Genomic DNA, 15,847 nt, shown 5'->3' with positions numbered 1-15,847 from the left:
TCACTGGCTGCAGCAGGAGCAGACTGGGACTGGAATTAAAATACTGACAAAGGATGGGAAACAAACAAGTTTGAAAAAAACCAGCTCTGTGGTGCTTCTTGCAATAAATATTTATCTTCAGCTTCTTGTAAATATAATAGAGGAAGAAGGAAAAGACCTCATTTTCCTGGAGGAAGTCTGTGTTGTACCTACTGCAGAAATGAATATTTTTAAGTCTGAGTATTTGCCTATAATGTCATAATAGTTTTCCCCACTAATTGTATTTAAAATCTTGATTCCAAGGGCTGTTTTTGCCCTCTCTGCTATACTGGGCTCCAGGTAGTCCTGAGCTATTTTAATATCCATGGTGCAGGAGAGCACTACAAATGTGAGTGAGGTAAATGCTGCTGTTAAAAAGTATTGGCAGAAGGTGTTTTAATGCAAGAGAGCTCATCTCCTTCCCTGCCTGGTGTAAAAGGTGGATAATAGTGTTGGGTTTTTGGCAGTGTTTGGGGAGGGTTCTTTGAATGCTTCAATCTTACTGTTGAGCCACTTGAAATATGTTCCCCTTTCCTCTGCAGATAACAAAGAACTTTACCTTGCAAAGGCATTTCACAAGGCATTTCTAGAAGTTAATGAGGAAGGATCAGAAGCTGCTGCTGCCTCAGGTACCTGACTGAAAAGCAGAATTAAATCAAATGTCTGAGTATTCTGTGCTAATTAATTTTTTACAACTGATTTGCTGTATAGCCAGGAAAGCTAAATAGCAGCATGGAGACACAGCATAGCAAGTGTGTTGCTTGCAGAAGAGAATTCTGCAAATCAGAAGTGTTGGCATTTTTGTAACATGTTTTACAAAGAATTTTGAGCATCCTCTGAAAAACCTCTTCTTTATTTTGTTTCTGATTGTCAGGAGAGTACAGACTGCAGTTTATGTTTCCTTTATGGAACTTGAGCTTTCATCATTTTTCACCTGCTAATTGAGATGGTCAGAGGCATTTGATCCAGCAGAGTTAGAGGGAAGGATGAGGGTTGTTGTGGCAGCTGCATTTTAATGCAGCTCATATTCAGAGATATGAGATGGGAAGTGCTGAATGCACAAGCAGAGCTGTCCCCTGTTAATGCTGGGGGCAGGTTCTTGGTTTACATGATTGTCACATGAAAATAAGTTCCATTTGTTGTCCATATGTATCATTAGGTAATTTCTAATTGCCTCTACTTTGCCAGTCTTTGAGGAAAGGAAGAATTACGTGCCAGGTCTGGGCTGAATCGTGCCCAGCTGTCTCTATGGACATACTCCAGTCTTTATGAACAATGGAGTGAGAATTTAGAAGTAAATTAAACACTAGGAATTAGTAATAATATCCTGGAGAAATCCATGCACCTCCAAATAAAAATAACAAAGGGCCAAATTCTGCCTGATTCACAGATGATTTTACCTTCAGCTCTGCATTATTTAAAGACACCAGCCAAAAGCTGCAGGATCAGCCTATTTAATTTTTTGCATATTCCCTAGTTATTAAGGGTTCCCTTTCCCTCTCCACTGTGTAAAACAGGTCAGCAGTGCTGGTTAATGCAGTGCACTTCCCTCTGTGAGTGAGCAGGACTCATAACTCCTCTGAAGGCTCTGGATCTTAAAATTTATATGCTGCTCCCTCAGTCTGGGAAATTGCAGCACTCTGAATTGTTAATCATTCTTAAAGCCAGAATAGGCAATTACTCTGCAGGTCTCTTTCCTTTTCAGTGAATATTTTCCTGCTGTTTTTTGGTTGAGTGTGGGACTTCAATGGCTGCAGGAAGAGCAGGAGAACAGGCAGAGCTGTTTGACAAAGTTCTGTGTTCTGTTTCCTCCAGGAATGATTGCCATCAGCAGAATGGCAGTGCTCTACCCCCAAGTCATAGTGGACCATCCCTTCTTCTTTTTGGTCAGAAACAGAAGAACAGGTGAGAATATTGCAGACTTCTCTAAGTTTTTCACAGCACATCCTCAAGCAGTCAAAGGAAAATTGCATGTTTTGACCAATGGACTGGGCTTGTATTATGAATTTCCTTTAGTTTATTTTAAAATGCCCAATGTTGAAAGACTTCACCCTCTCCATGGCCCTAAACCTTTGTCCAAATAGAACACCAACATCTGACATAACCCTGAAAAACACTCACAGAAATGAAAAATTCACCATTTCTGTTGTGAGAACAGAGTGTTACTGCCCTGAGTATCCATAATCATTGTACTCCCTGAGAGCTTGGCTGCAGTCAGAGCAGTGAAATACATTCCCAGAATCAAATGATTTGCATAATGGAGGGACATTACAGCTGGGAACAATTCTGTTGTGCTCTCCAAGTGCTCTGTGGCAGGTGAGGGATGAGAGCAGCACTCAGCAGCAAAAGGGGCAAGGATTAAGTAATTCCTGAGTCTCATATTTGTAATTTGCTGTAATGATGTGGATGTGACTGGGTGATAAAACATTGCTGTGCACCCACGGAGTTTTTATGGGTCTGTGTTTGTGCTCCCATCACAGGATCAGTGTTTACTAAACCATTCAGTGGCAGTGAGGTTTAGTCTGGTTAGGCAGAGTCACCTGTGGGACTTCATTCAAGCACAGCACTGAACAAGAGTCCACTGAGAGGAGAATAAAATCCATCCCAGCTGAAACCAGGCCAGCAAGGCAGGATACCAACTCTTAGGGGGTTTTAACCCTAATAAAATTGAATATTCTTACTGCTGTAGATGCATTAGACAGAAAATATATGTGGAGGAGGGTATTTGGCCTTTATTGCTGCTCAGTATCCAAAAATCTCCCCAAAAAGTTCAAATCAGGACAGAGTGGAACTTGGTCACTTTGGGGCAGGTCTTAAATTGCAGAACCCTTGTTGCATGTAGAAAGAGAGGTTGCCAACAACTGTAGCTAAAGCCTCAAAGCTTGTTACTAATCCAGAAATCCGAGGTTGGAAACCTTTCGTAAAAATCCTGTTGACTGCCCTTCCTCTCCAGACAAGCCCAAGTGCTCAGGTTTGGTTGCTGTCTTCAAGCAGGGCTCTTGAGCCATTTCTTGTACCAAGTTCTGAGGCATTTGTTCCTTTAACAATCACACAGCACTGCTCCAGAGGTTATTGTTGGTATTCATCATCTTCAATCCTCAGCTTCTTCTGCTTCTGACACCTTTCCCTGCCTTCCTCCTTTCCCACTTTCTCCACAGGTACCGTGTTATTCATGGGAAGGGTAATGCACCCTGAGGCAATGAATTCAAGTGGCCATGACTTTGAAAAGCTTTAACTGCCACCAGCTACCAAAAGGAGGAGATAAGCACATAAAGTTTGAAGTTAATATATTAAGGTTTGCTGTGTTTTCCCCCAAGATACTGTTTCAAAACGCTTTTGGATCTAACTGTGCGAGTCAGTTCCCAGAGGAAAGCTTACAGTATTAAAGTAATGGTTCTGTTTCTGTCATTGTGATTGCTGTGTCCTTAAAATAAAGTTGTGTACATGTCAACAATTGTTTCTTGTTCTAGTGAGTTGTAAAGCAGAAAACTGCAAATCCATTATTTGTAATTTTTTTAAAGTCCAAAGACTGACTTGATCAATGAGACAGGAGCAGAATGTGTGCAGCTCTGAATAATGCAAATGGCAAAGCTTGGTGGGCATTTCTAGAGCTGAAGAAGCACATGTGGACACTGTGATCTCATCCTGTCCCTGGCACAGTGGGGACATCACAGCCTGTGCTGCACTGCTCCATCAGAAAGTGGAGCTAACTGAGCCGAGTGGATTTGATTCTCTGACTGTGCTAGACTTTGTGTGAACTCTCCCACGTGATTCTCAAGTGCTGCTTTTCTGGATGCTCCTGCATGTGACTCTGCCACTGACCTCCCCTAAGTGTTGATGCCAATAAAACCCGATCGCATGAATATTTGAGACCTGTCAGTGTAGAAAGCTCTGTGTGTGACTGAAGTAAAGGAGTTCAGTAGTAATGGCATTCGTGTGGACATATTTTTTCTCCCCCACAGCAGTTCTACTCCTCAGTATCTCATTTCAGGGCTCTAGAATGTTCTTTCACAAAAAAAAAAACCAAAAAAAAAAAAAACCACTCCAACTTAAAATTGTCTAAAAATGTTCTAGTCTAAATAAATATAAAAAGAAATATCATCCTTTTAATTTCCTAATTTTTCTTTAGAATAGACTGACAGAGAGGAGAAAGATCCATAGCACAAGGAAATATTAGCAGGGGCCTTAGTTGCTGTTTCCATTTGGAAGAGGAGGAACAGTACCCACTGTCAGCAGAGAGACATAGAATTATTTCCTCCCTCAGTGTGCAAAATACAAAAAGAGAAGAGGTTATTAAAAAGGTGAGAGAGAATAGGAGGGAGGAGCTCCTTTGAAACAGATCATAAATACAAACCTTTGGATAATAAATGGGTTTTTCTCAGTCAACAGGAGTTTTCTCTTTGGAATTCTATGGGAACAAATGCATTTTGGCTGAAGTACAGTTCCAGGCTTCCCTGGCAGTCACTTCAGAACAGCAGAGATATTGCTCCCAAAGTTATTCATGCAAGGAGAACTTCCAAAATCTGACACATTGTTCACTCTTTTTCTACTGCTGGTGCAGCTCCTGCAGGTCAGACCGGGACGTGAGCGGTGTTCTCCGTGGAGGCTGGGAATGTTCCCTTGGAGAAAGGGCTTTGAACACATCTCCAGCCTTCCTCCTTGAACCTCTTCACAAATGGGGTTCCTAAGTGTGGTGCTGGTGCTTAGCACCTTTCTATATAATAGTCTGGACTGGGTGAGAAAGCTTTTGTATTCAGATTTAGATGGAAATGGTAATTTTAGCTTTGTGTAGCTAAAAATGTTATGCTGGGGAGGGAATAGGGAGTGCTGCTCAGAAGGAACAGGGGCTAATTTTACCAAGACAACTGTCTCACTGCAGGTAAAATGAGCTTTGATGTGGGTTACACAAGGGCTGGTTCTTCACATTTAAACTGCTCTGTGGACATCCCCTCGTGTCTGTAAAAGTCACCATGTGCTGAGGATCTCCTGTGGCTTTAATCTTAGGGGAGCCTTGTTTATTAAGCTTTTCAACATTTTTAACATGTTTTTTTTTTCAGGCTGATTTTTGTGGTGTTCACTCTGACTGAGAAAAGACATGAGAAACCTTCAGTCATGTTTATTCTCAGTCCATCAAAAGTTCTTCCTGATCAATTTTGTCTTTTCTTTGTATCAATTCCTTGCAATATATATATTCCTTACCAAGGGAAGGGCTGAAAACAGATTTGGGCTAAAGCTTTGGATTTTGGAAGGACAGCTGCCAGGCAGAAGTGCTTAGAGAGGATATCAGGCAAATGCACAGAATTCCCCTGCAGCTGCATTGAGCAAAACCACAATGGAATGATGCAGAATCACAAATTCCAAATCAAATTTCCAGAATTGCCTGAGTGGGCACATAGGAGAACCAGCAGGAACAGAAATGCAAACACTTGTGATTTCACTTGCTGCTCTCCCAGGCCTTACAGATGCAAAATAACCTTTTTCTGTTACTTTGAAATTGAGAATTACCTGGTGTACAACAACAGGAATTGATTTATTTCCATAGTTTTAAGTAGTAGTAATATCTTAAGTATTGTTGCCAGTTATTAGGTATATGAATGCTGTTCCATGATGGTTTTTACTCCGGATTTTGTATAATATCCTTTCAAAGACACTACTGCTTTTTCACTACAAAACTAGCAAAATTGGTTTGTCTTTTTTTGGCTTTTTTTTTTTTTTTTTTTTTTTTTTGGTAGGGGGAATTTGTCATTTGTAGCTCATCTGTGAATTGAGGTGTGTAGTCTTCAGTTTAAAACTGTTTTGTGTTGGAGGCTCTATCAGAAAATAAATCACTGGAACTTCCCTGTTGGTGCTGATGAAGTGGCCCCTGGTGTGAGGCTGCTGGGGTCCTGCTGGGTGCAGTTTCCTGATGGGATCCTCTTCTCTTCCTTGCACACATGTCCTGGAGTGCAGGTGGGAATGATTTCCAGAGCTGCACCTGGAAAGGTTTTCCACAAGAATCCCTTCAGCAGTGGTGCTACTACTGAAAGTGGATTTATCTGGCAGCTAGGATCCCACTTGTACGTGACCTTGAGCACCTGAGGGTTTTTGTTGAGTCTGTATTCAACTAAAATTTGTCTTGTTGTATGACTTAGAATGGGTTTGTTGCCTTTCCAAGCAGGAATTTTCACTCTCCTTCCACAAGCCTTGATAGTGGCAGAGTGAACTTTTGTACCAGTGTGTGGGAATCAAGGATGTGAGATTGCTCAAAGAAATAAGATCTTGCTGTTACACCAAACAAACCCCAACTTACTCAAGCCTCTTTTGGCTAATTTTTATTTGTCAGTGGTGGACAGAAGAAGAAACCACAAGATGTCACTCTATCCTAAGGAGATGAGAAGGACTTTCCTTTTGACAGGAATCCTGTGGGAGTGTTAGAAAGCTGGATATCCTGAGCAGAGCCCTAGTGCAGGTAGATCTCAGCACACTCAGTGAGAGATGCTGAGTTTGGAGCACATTTAGCCCCAGATTCCTGGGATTAGTAATCACAGATGGGAGGAACAAACCCCCAGATACCTGCTGTGTGTTGCAAACCTCCCTCTGATTCTTGCCAAGGGATTTCTGCAGGAGTTCCGTGGCTCCCAGGGGAAGTTTTGTCCTGCATGGTGCCAGTCAGCTTGGTGTGGGGTGAAATAGCAGGACTGGGTTGTTCTTTAACCTGTCCCCATGAGCAGCCCAGAGCTCTACTGGGGTTATTTCAGAGAGCCACTGCTGCAACAGGACCCAGGATTTCTGTTTTACAGGAGGGAAATAATTGGGATTGACTCATGGATGTGTGCTGTTCTCTGTTGTCTCTTAAATTTCCCCCTTTCTGTCTCTGCCTTACACAGTCACTGGAATTCCTTCATGAGCAGATTCCCAGTGTGTTCACCCCTGGCACAGGGAGGTTCCACCACTGTCAGGGGTTCTCCCTTCCTGGGGAGGAGGCAATATTGTTCCTGTGAGGATTTTCTTAAAATGACCACAGGGCCTACTCCAAAAGTGGTGTTTACAAGCTCATTCTTGAATTGTTCCTGTCCCTCCTAATGGGCAATCTTTGCTTTTGTCCCTGCAGTGGAAAATAGGAGTAGCTGGATCAGAAAGAGATGGAGGAGTACCCCAAACCCCAGTGCAGTGCCTTGGTAGCTCAGATAATACCTGCAAGGAGCTGACTTCCCTCGGGAGCTGCTCTGCATCTCCTGGCACAGCTGGGAGGAGCTGTGGATTCCCTGAGCCTGGAAATCTGTCCGGAGTTCCCAAGGGTGTGGATCAGGCTGCTGCAGTCTCAGGGCTCCACACAGACAGGGGACCTCTGTTAACTGCTTCTTGGGCTTCTGGGGCTTCCAGCTGGGCTGGCTAAGGGCTGTGAGCAAGGTTCCACATGAGAAACCATCCTCAGTGCCCATCGGTGATGCTTTGAAGCTCGTTAGCGCTCTGGATCTGTCGCCCCCTCCACCAGGGCTTCTCAAATGCCATTCTTTTCATACAGCGCTGTCTTTCAACGGCATCCACAGGAAGATTTTTTTTCATATTACAGCACTAATTAGAAGCCCAAGTCATGGGCCAGTTGCTGGAGAACTGAATGAAAAGCCTGGCAGAAGTAAGGATTTAAATGCAGCTGGAAGTGCAGTTTACAGACAATAGCACAGTGCAGCAGCCCGGGCTGAGAGGCTGATGAAGGACATCAGGCTCAGCTGGGCACTCTGGCAGGCAGGTAAATGGAGAAAGGTGGAAAAGATAAATGTATGAGCCCAGATACAGATATTGATTGTAAAATTTTAGCTCTGCTAGGAGCTGGCTGAGGAAAGAATTGGAATTGTTCCTGCAGCTCAGGAATTGAGTCCATTCCCTGGGTTTTTATCTTTTCAGCCACACTGAATCACAATAGGAATGATGGCTCAGATATAACCCAGGCTTTACTGATAACAAGTTGTTTTACTGTCTCTCATAAACACACATCCTCCCTGTGGAAGAGTGATCTTTTTGGAGCAACTGAGGGAAAATTCCTACAGAAAAAAACATTTTGTGTTTGTGTAGAAATGCTTTTAAGAAAGGAAGGGAAAAGATACAGAGGAAATCTGGATTGTGTCGAAATCATGTTTTTAACCTTCTCATTAAGGGATTGGAATTGCCCATGGAAAAAAAATGAGCTTCAACCATTCCTTCAACTATTCTAGTGCTACCAAAAGTGTTTGAAGCCATTCATAGGTTTTTACTCTATTTACAGGTATTTGTTAGAAGTCATGTTTTAAACCCAAGCTGGAATCCTTGCAGGTGGTAACTGGGTGATAATTTTGCCTGAACAGAGTGAATGAAATATGTTAAAACACAATAAGAAATGAAAGATATCAGGAAGTCCCTCTTGCCCTGAGACCTGTAAGGATCATGCTCTGGGCAATGCCAAATCTCACTGGTCACCAAGAGTGTGACACAAAAAATCTGTTTATTTGGGCCTTGTGTCATTGCCAGTGTATTTTGTAAATGCATGTTTCTAAAGTCAACGGCCAAAAAAGTCAGCATAGCTTGACACAGGAATAATAACATTTCTGAAGTTTATTACAAGACAAATATTGGTCTCAAAATTCTTTGGCTCTGCTGGGAAATGTTCTCCTTGGGTCAGGCTGCAGCCTGGGATCACCAGTGTGTAGTGACAGTGTCATTTTCCAGGAGCAGCACCGTGGAAAGCTCTCCTGCCAACTCCAGAGCCAGGATATGTCTTCATCAGCTGAGCTGCTTTTGGCAGCACACTTGGAACGAGATGAGCTTCAAGGTCTCTTCCAACCCAAACCATTCTGTGATTCTGTGATTCTATTAGAGCCCTCAGCAAAATCCAGAGAGGGAAAAGGGGCCAGTTCTGCTGCTGCTGCTGCCTGGTTTACATCTGTCTCCATTGATTTTTCCTCCACAGAATTTTCTCTCTGGTCAATGCATAAAGAAAATCAGAGACAATGTGCTCCAGTTTGTAAGCTCACTTCAGATTTTTTGATCAGAAGTCATTTGTGAATCATCCCAATATTTCAGAGCCAGTCTTACTGCTGCAGTTCCATGGGGAGCAAAGTGACCAGGCTGACTGGAGTGATTTTAATTCTTTTATTTTCATTAAATATATTTTATTAAAATATATTTTATTTCTTTTATATATATATATTATATTATTTTATTATATATATAATATATCTTATATATTACATACTATATATAATATAGTATAATACATATTATGTATTTTATTTGTTTATATAATATATATTAATTTTAATTATTTAATGTGCTTATATTAATATAAGTATATATAAGCATATTATATTATATTATATTATATTATATTATATTATATTATATTATATTATATTATATATATTATATATTATATATTATATATTATATATTATTATATTACATATTATATATTATATATTATTATATATAATATTATGACAAATTATTACATATTATTATATATTATATTATATATATTATATATTATATATTATATATTATATATTATTATATATAATATTATGACAAATTATTACATATTATTATATATTATTATATTATATTATATTTATTATAGTAATTGTATTTATTAATTATATTTATTATATTATATATTATTTATGGATGAAAGTGCTCTGAGGAGGTGATCTCTTAATTACTGAGCTTTTAACTCTTAGCACCTGTGGGAGAGAATGTGGAAGCATGAGTAGAGCAGCCTTGTGTCAGCCTTACAGAAAGGCAGGGATGTCACCAGCTCTGATGAGCACATCCAGGCACATCATCCTGAGGGAGAGCTCCCAACAGAAAATAGGGAATGTCGAGTTCCACAGCCTTAAATTCTTCAGTCGAGCAGACAATCTTTCCAAAGAACTCAGAGCAAAGAGCATCATCAGGAAAAGCTGCATTGTCATCTGCAGCCTGTTCCAAATCCCTTTGTGCTCCATCATGAAAAGATTGCCATTACTTTTGTCAGGTTTCTCTCAGGCCATGCCCTGGAGCCTGAGTTCAAAGAACTGGCTGGGAACTGACACACCTGGGATTTCTTGTGGGTAGAAAAGTTTTGCCCAGTTTTGCCAAAATTGCAAGAATTACTTTAGGGTTCTTACCTGAAGATATGGTCTTCTAATCACAGTGTTTCTACAGAATAAAAAGGTGAAGACTCTATGCATGCAAGATGTAGAATTTAGAAAACTGCATTTTGTCTGTTACACATGCACTCATGACATGTGGATTTATTATGGGAACCACAAATCCTGTTATTATTTTGCTACTAAAAGTAAACAACACCTAAGCCATTACTGCATGAAACCATGAGATAATGCAGTACAAAATAATGAAGTCACTCTGTGCCTCTTGCTTTAGAGGTTTTTCCTTGGTGCAGGATGCCTGTAAGGAATCAAAAATGTTCTTTCCATCCTCCCTTTCTCAGACACTACCTTGGCTGGGTTCCTCTCTCTCAGTGCCCCGAGTTAAATGATGAATTTTGGCCTCTTGAAAGTGATGGCAGCAAATTCCTCTGCCTGCAACCACTGCACAGGGAATTCCCCAGGGTGAGAGGAGCAGACAGATGAAGGCAGAGGCCCTGGGGAAATAAAGGAATATCAGTGTTTAACAGGAGAGGCAGTGGCAAAGCTCCCCAGCCACTGGCAACACCCAGGGCCCTGAAGAAGAGCCACAACCCCTGTGGGAGGAGCTGGCAGAGCTCTCCCGAGAGAATTGCTTTGGTATTACTTGGTATTTTCTAGACAGAACAACTCTCTAGTAGATTTATTGGCAGTGCACTGAGTGTCTTGAGCACAAGTTAATTCGGGCTCTCTTAGCCTTGATAACACTTGCTTAAAATATGCTTCCTCCTATGGATGACAAGAGTACAGAGATTATATTTTGATAGTTCCATGACAAGTGACTTCCAAAAAGCAACATAGAAGGCTATTTTTCAGAAGGGCCATTAACCAGCTGGCAGCCTGTTTTCCACCCTTCATGGCAAGCATGATAATCTGAGCAGCATTCAGGAGCAAGGCTGATCAAAGTCTTCGCTGTTTTCCCAGGAAATGCATCCTGATGACTCCACGGAGAAAGGTTTTCAAGTGGAGAGATTGTTTTACATTTCTATCTCCCTCAGTGCTGGAAAGCCTGGCTTATTTTTTGGGGTTTCTGTACAGAGTCCCTTTTTTTTTTCCTAGAGCTTGGGGAGTATTAATTTTGCAAGTGTGTTCACATTCACATCTGACGACACCATCTGATAAAGCTGGGGTATCTGTGACAGCCTCGTGCTTTTGTGTGTCACGGCAGTGGTGACTTCAGCTGCTGGAACACTATCTAAACCTGCACAGACACAAGCTGAGGCTCATTCCTACACAACACAGCTGGCAGAGCAGATAAAATCAGTATTTATTCCTGGTCTCAATCTCAGAACTTAACCAGCACCTTGCTGATAAAATTTTGCTTCAGTGGGGCAAAGGGAAATGCTCTTTTCCCAGCTGGTCACACCTGAGAGCTGAAGGGAGGTGCTGGCTCAGGTTTGCTGTGAGGATGGTTCCCCTCCTGTCCTCCCCCAGCCCCTGCCATCCCTGGCTGGAATTTGGCACAATCCAGAGCTTTTCCTGCCTGCATTTCATCCCTGTGGCGGGGCCCTGCAGAGGGAAGGGGATGTGGATGTGGGGTTGAGGTCTCTGCTCTCCTACACTCCATGATGTCTCTCTAATGCTGAAAATGGGAACAGTGGGATGCTGTCAATTGCTGGCTGTAAAACCAGAGTAAAATCTGTAAAACCAGAGTAGGGCTGATGTGCAGGACAGGCCTTGTCCCAACCTGCTGGCCAAATCAATCACCCACTGGCCAAATCAATCACCCACTGGCCAAATCAATCACCCACTGGCCAAATCAATCACCCACTGGCCAAATCACCCTCTGGCCTGCTTGGACCAAAGTGCCAACAGATTTATGTGTCAGGAAAATGTAGTGAACAACCAGAGCATTTTAGAACAAGCTGACAAACCTGCAGCACTCAGGAGCAGCAGCTGATGCTCCCTCAGAGATGCAACATGACTCCTATAATCACAGAAATGTATTTAATTCTGTTTATTTAAACCAGCCCCGTGTTTTGCTGTGAGCATTCATCATCTGGTGTCACACAGCAGAGTAGGAAATGTCACCCTTTGAGTCACATCCCCAGTGCTCTGTTAGCAATGCTCTGGCTGTACTCCACAGCTGGAGAAAAAAGGGCTTCATGCCTTGCTGCCTGTAGAGCAAACACGCTCTTGCAGCTTCATTTTGTATTCAGCAGCTCTCCAAAACAGTGAAGGCAGCATGAAAAATGAGGAGGAGCACGGCTGAAGCTCAGCTGCTGATCTTTCACAGCTCCACTGCAAAAACTACGAGGTTTGAAAGGAGACTTTAAAGTACAGGTATCAGCAGAAATATTAAACTGCTTTAATCCAGAAAAGAACACCTGGTCACTCAGTCATTTCATAAATGAAAACAGGGCTCTCTTCTTCCCCCAGCACGAAGCAAAAAGAAAATTCTAATTTCCCAACTGGGAATACAGCACAGAGCTGGCAGCAAAGTGAAGCAGTGAAAGATGGTGTAGTTAATGGTTGGGACTGGTTCAGTGACCTGGCAGGCCTGTGACTGGAGAATATTGTGACATAAAGTGGTTTAACAGCATCTTCATAGCCCCTCTAGGGCAGCAGTGGGCTTGGAGCCTCTTTGCAGTCCAAAGATGAGGATGGATGTGAAGTGTACGGGGTTTAATCCTTTTTATTTTCCCGTAAAGAAAGGCTGCTTCTCCTGTCACCTCATCTCTGTTAAAGCAAAAACGTGAGGTGGGGACTGACATCTGGAAAACAGAGATTTGTGTGCAGAGGGGATTTGGGGCTGAAAAGAACTAAAGCAGAGTGAGGCACTGGATGGAGTCATTCCACTTCTAGGTTTGTCTTTGCTGGGCCCTGATTGAAACCCAGCTGCTGGCAGGAAAACCTGATGGACGTGGATGGAGCCCTGCCCTTCTCAGGGATTGCAGCTGGGCTCTGGTGTCCTGCAGTCCTGAGCTGGTGTGGAAAGCCAGCGGAGCTGGGAGCAAGGGTGAGGAAAATCTGTCAGATGAAGATGCTTTAAGGTCTGCTTGGCTTTTGGGTGTATCCAAGTCCAGAATCCCCTCTCCACTGAAGCCTGATTTAAGATAGGTATGGAATGGGATGTGGATGGGAAGTGCTTGTAGCAGGAAATGCCCTGCTTGGCAGGCACAGCCCCTGGGCCGCGGGACACAGCCGTGGAGAATCATCCCAGGAGCGGCTCAGCTCCCCCAGCACTGCTGGAGGAGAACGTGCTGGAGCCCTCAGGACACAAGGATGTGATACAGCAAATACAGTCCCTGACTTTGAGCAGGAACACATGTTCATTGCATTTAATCTCTTTTGGCAGGCCGTGCCAGCTCCTAACTTTAAATGCAGGAATTGTGGACAGCTACAGCGTGTCTGTCTCCTGCCTGTAAAGGAAGCACTGGAGAGAAGCAAGGTTCATTCTTTCTTTATGTAACACAAGGCTGCCATTTGCTCAAAATGAAAGCAAGTGGGAGTAAATTATTTGGATTTCCTGACAAAAGCTGCTTGAACACAACACCTTTAATAAAAACAGTTGATTCTTCTCATAATGCTCCTCTCCTCTTTTCCCCATGATCACAGGAGGCCCTGCTTGCTGCTTTCAGCTAGAGAACATCTTTATTATTCTTGCAGACAGTGAATAACAAGGCATTCATTTGAACTTAATTTTTTTTGGCAATAAGACCTGGGGAAATAATAGGGATAAAAAAATGGGAGATGTCAGGAACAAGTTCTGCCTGTAAATGCACGTTCAGAGTTCTCAGTCCCTTCTTTGATTGGAATGGGGACAGGCAGTTCTGAATTTTAAATTGAGTTATGTTTGTCATTCTGCATTGTTTCTCCATGTTTTCCTGTTCTCTCCCTCCTTTCTAAGCTCGTGTAGAGCTGGGTACTTTTTTACCACCTTGGCCCAGCAATACATTTATTTTCCCATCCCACACTTAAAGAAATGATGTCTATTTGTCTCAAACATCTCATTTATGACAACCTGGCAAAGCCACTTTAATCAAGAAGTGCTCTGGTGACTCCCAAGTATTCCTGCATTTGCAGGACCTGATTTTCAGGAAGGCAGGGGTTTGATGGATGAAATAAACCACTTTTTTTCAATATATTTCAGGTAATCAATTCTAAAAAAGAAAAAAAAAAATGTGAGTCTTTAGCAGCTGGAAGTAGTTTCAGATAAATACAAGAAAATGTTGGAAGTGCAATGGCATCTGCAATGATGGAAATTAGAGAGGAGAATAACCAGAGATGTTGTTTCCAACAGCACAGGGGAAAAGGAGGCTTACTAGGCTGCAACAGGAAATTGTCTATCAAAATGAATTTAGAATGATTTTCATATGATTAAAATTACCTGATGAGACTTATGTTTGATAAATTAGGAAGTACTTAATGAATCTTGTACTCCATCGGGAATTATTAACAATTAACTCACGAAAAGATGAAACATGAGACTCATAATAAAGATGTGGGTGGAGGAAATGAGACTGACCTCGCACTGGAGGTTTCATCTCTGGGTGGTTCCATCAAATGGAACTGATTTGTTTGTTCTGGCAGCTTGGGATGTTTCAGATTTTGAGGATTAGGCAGGAATGGCAGCTGGGGAAGTGGAGGGTGACAAGAAGCTCATTAAAATGGGTGGCAGTTTGTCACTGAGCTCCAGAGAGCTCCAAACCATGACCTGAGTGAGGGTTCATTCCCTTTGGAGAGGTCTGGCAGATACCTCTGGGGTTTTTCCACAGTCACACGTGGGTTTGGTTCTGCTCCAGCTGAATTCCGTGGCTTTGCTCCTGAGGGCTACAAGGTTAATCAAGATTTTATGTGCATCTGTGGGTTGGGATCTTATGTGCATCTGACTTCATCCAATATAAAAGCCATGCTTTAAGGTAAAAGGGAAAATATACCTCATCTCAGGGAGGTGAATACTGGGAGAAATCATCAATCAGGAGTGTCATGTGCCACCAACTCCACTTGGGATACAGTTACATTCTCTCTTTCATACAGGCTAATGAAGAAACAGTGAGTTATGTTCATTATTTCTTTTGGAAAGAAAGTTTTGAGAAAGAAAATCTTGAAGTGTTACTTATTTGTGGTCTTTCCTCAGTGTCAGAAAAAGTTTAATTCCCCCAGATATTGTTGACCTTCATTTTGCTAGAAAAGACAGACTTGATGCTGCAATAGGCCTCTCCTGAACCAAATAAAAATGCTTTCTTCATTCCACAAACATCTTTTCTTAAAGCTTCATCCAAAGATTATTAAATCAAGGAAAGGCTCACTCTTCAGTCCCAGACATTGTCATTATGACTTGCCCATTGTTTTTCCAGGAGAGAGAACCAAATTTCAGTCCCTGTTGCTTGGTTACAGCCCCTCCAACCCTCTTGGAATGCATGGGTTTGTAACACCTTCGAGAAGCAGACATATATAGTTTTCACTTCAATTATTTATGCAGCTCGTTGTTGATTCCTTTTTGTCTGCTGACCCCGATGAAATGTTTCACTGACTCCGCTCTCCTCCTCTCCAAGGCTTTATTCTGCTGTCCTTGGCTTTTCCCTGGGAATGCTCTCCAAGTCCTACCAGTGGGAGTCAAATACTTTCCTGGAATCCTGAATGGGCAGGACAAAAAGAATTGTGTTGCCTGGGTAACTCAGCAAAATAACCAGTTAGTTTGAGTGAGTGTGCCGAGGCACAGATGAGCGTTTGTGCATCCGAAGCGC

At 42.3% G+C, this 15,847-nt stretch overlaps 1 protein-coding gene across 2 annotated transcripts in view; it reads left to right on the top strand.

The window, feature by feature from the left end:
• The window catches only part of SERPINI1 (serpin family I member 1), a 44,559-nt gene extending 40,610 nt beyond the window's left edge, over positions 1 to 3,949 (top strand). For both annotated transcript variants that reach the window (XM_088060966.1, XM_014254278.2), the window contains 3 exons: positions 561 to 647; positions 1,834 to 1,923; positions 3,177 to 3,949. In XM_088060966.1, coding sequence (XP_087917092.1) covers positions 561 to 647; positions 1,834 to 1,923; positions 3,177 to 3,253 — 254 coding nt within the window. In that variant the 3' untranslated portion in view covers positions 3,254 to 3,949. The remainder of the gene's footprint in view (positions 1 to 560; positions 648 to 1,833; positions 1,924 to 3,176) is intronic.
• The last annotated feature ends 11,898 nt before the right edge of the window (positions 3,950 to 15,847 follow it).

This window comes from Pseudopodoces humilis, chromosome 11, assembly GCF_049639895.1.
Source record: "Pseudopodoces humilis isolate 2021_Gansu_Grassland_sample_001 chromosome 11, ASM4963989v1, whole genome shotgun sequence".
Classification (NCBI taxonomy): domain Eukaryota; kingdom Metazoa; phylum Chordata; class Aves; order Passeriformes; family Paridae; genus Pseudopodoces; species Pseudopodoces humilis.
The sequence above is the reverse complement of the archived record's forward strand: the minus strand, read 5'-3'. Positions and strand labels throughout refer to the sequence as shown.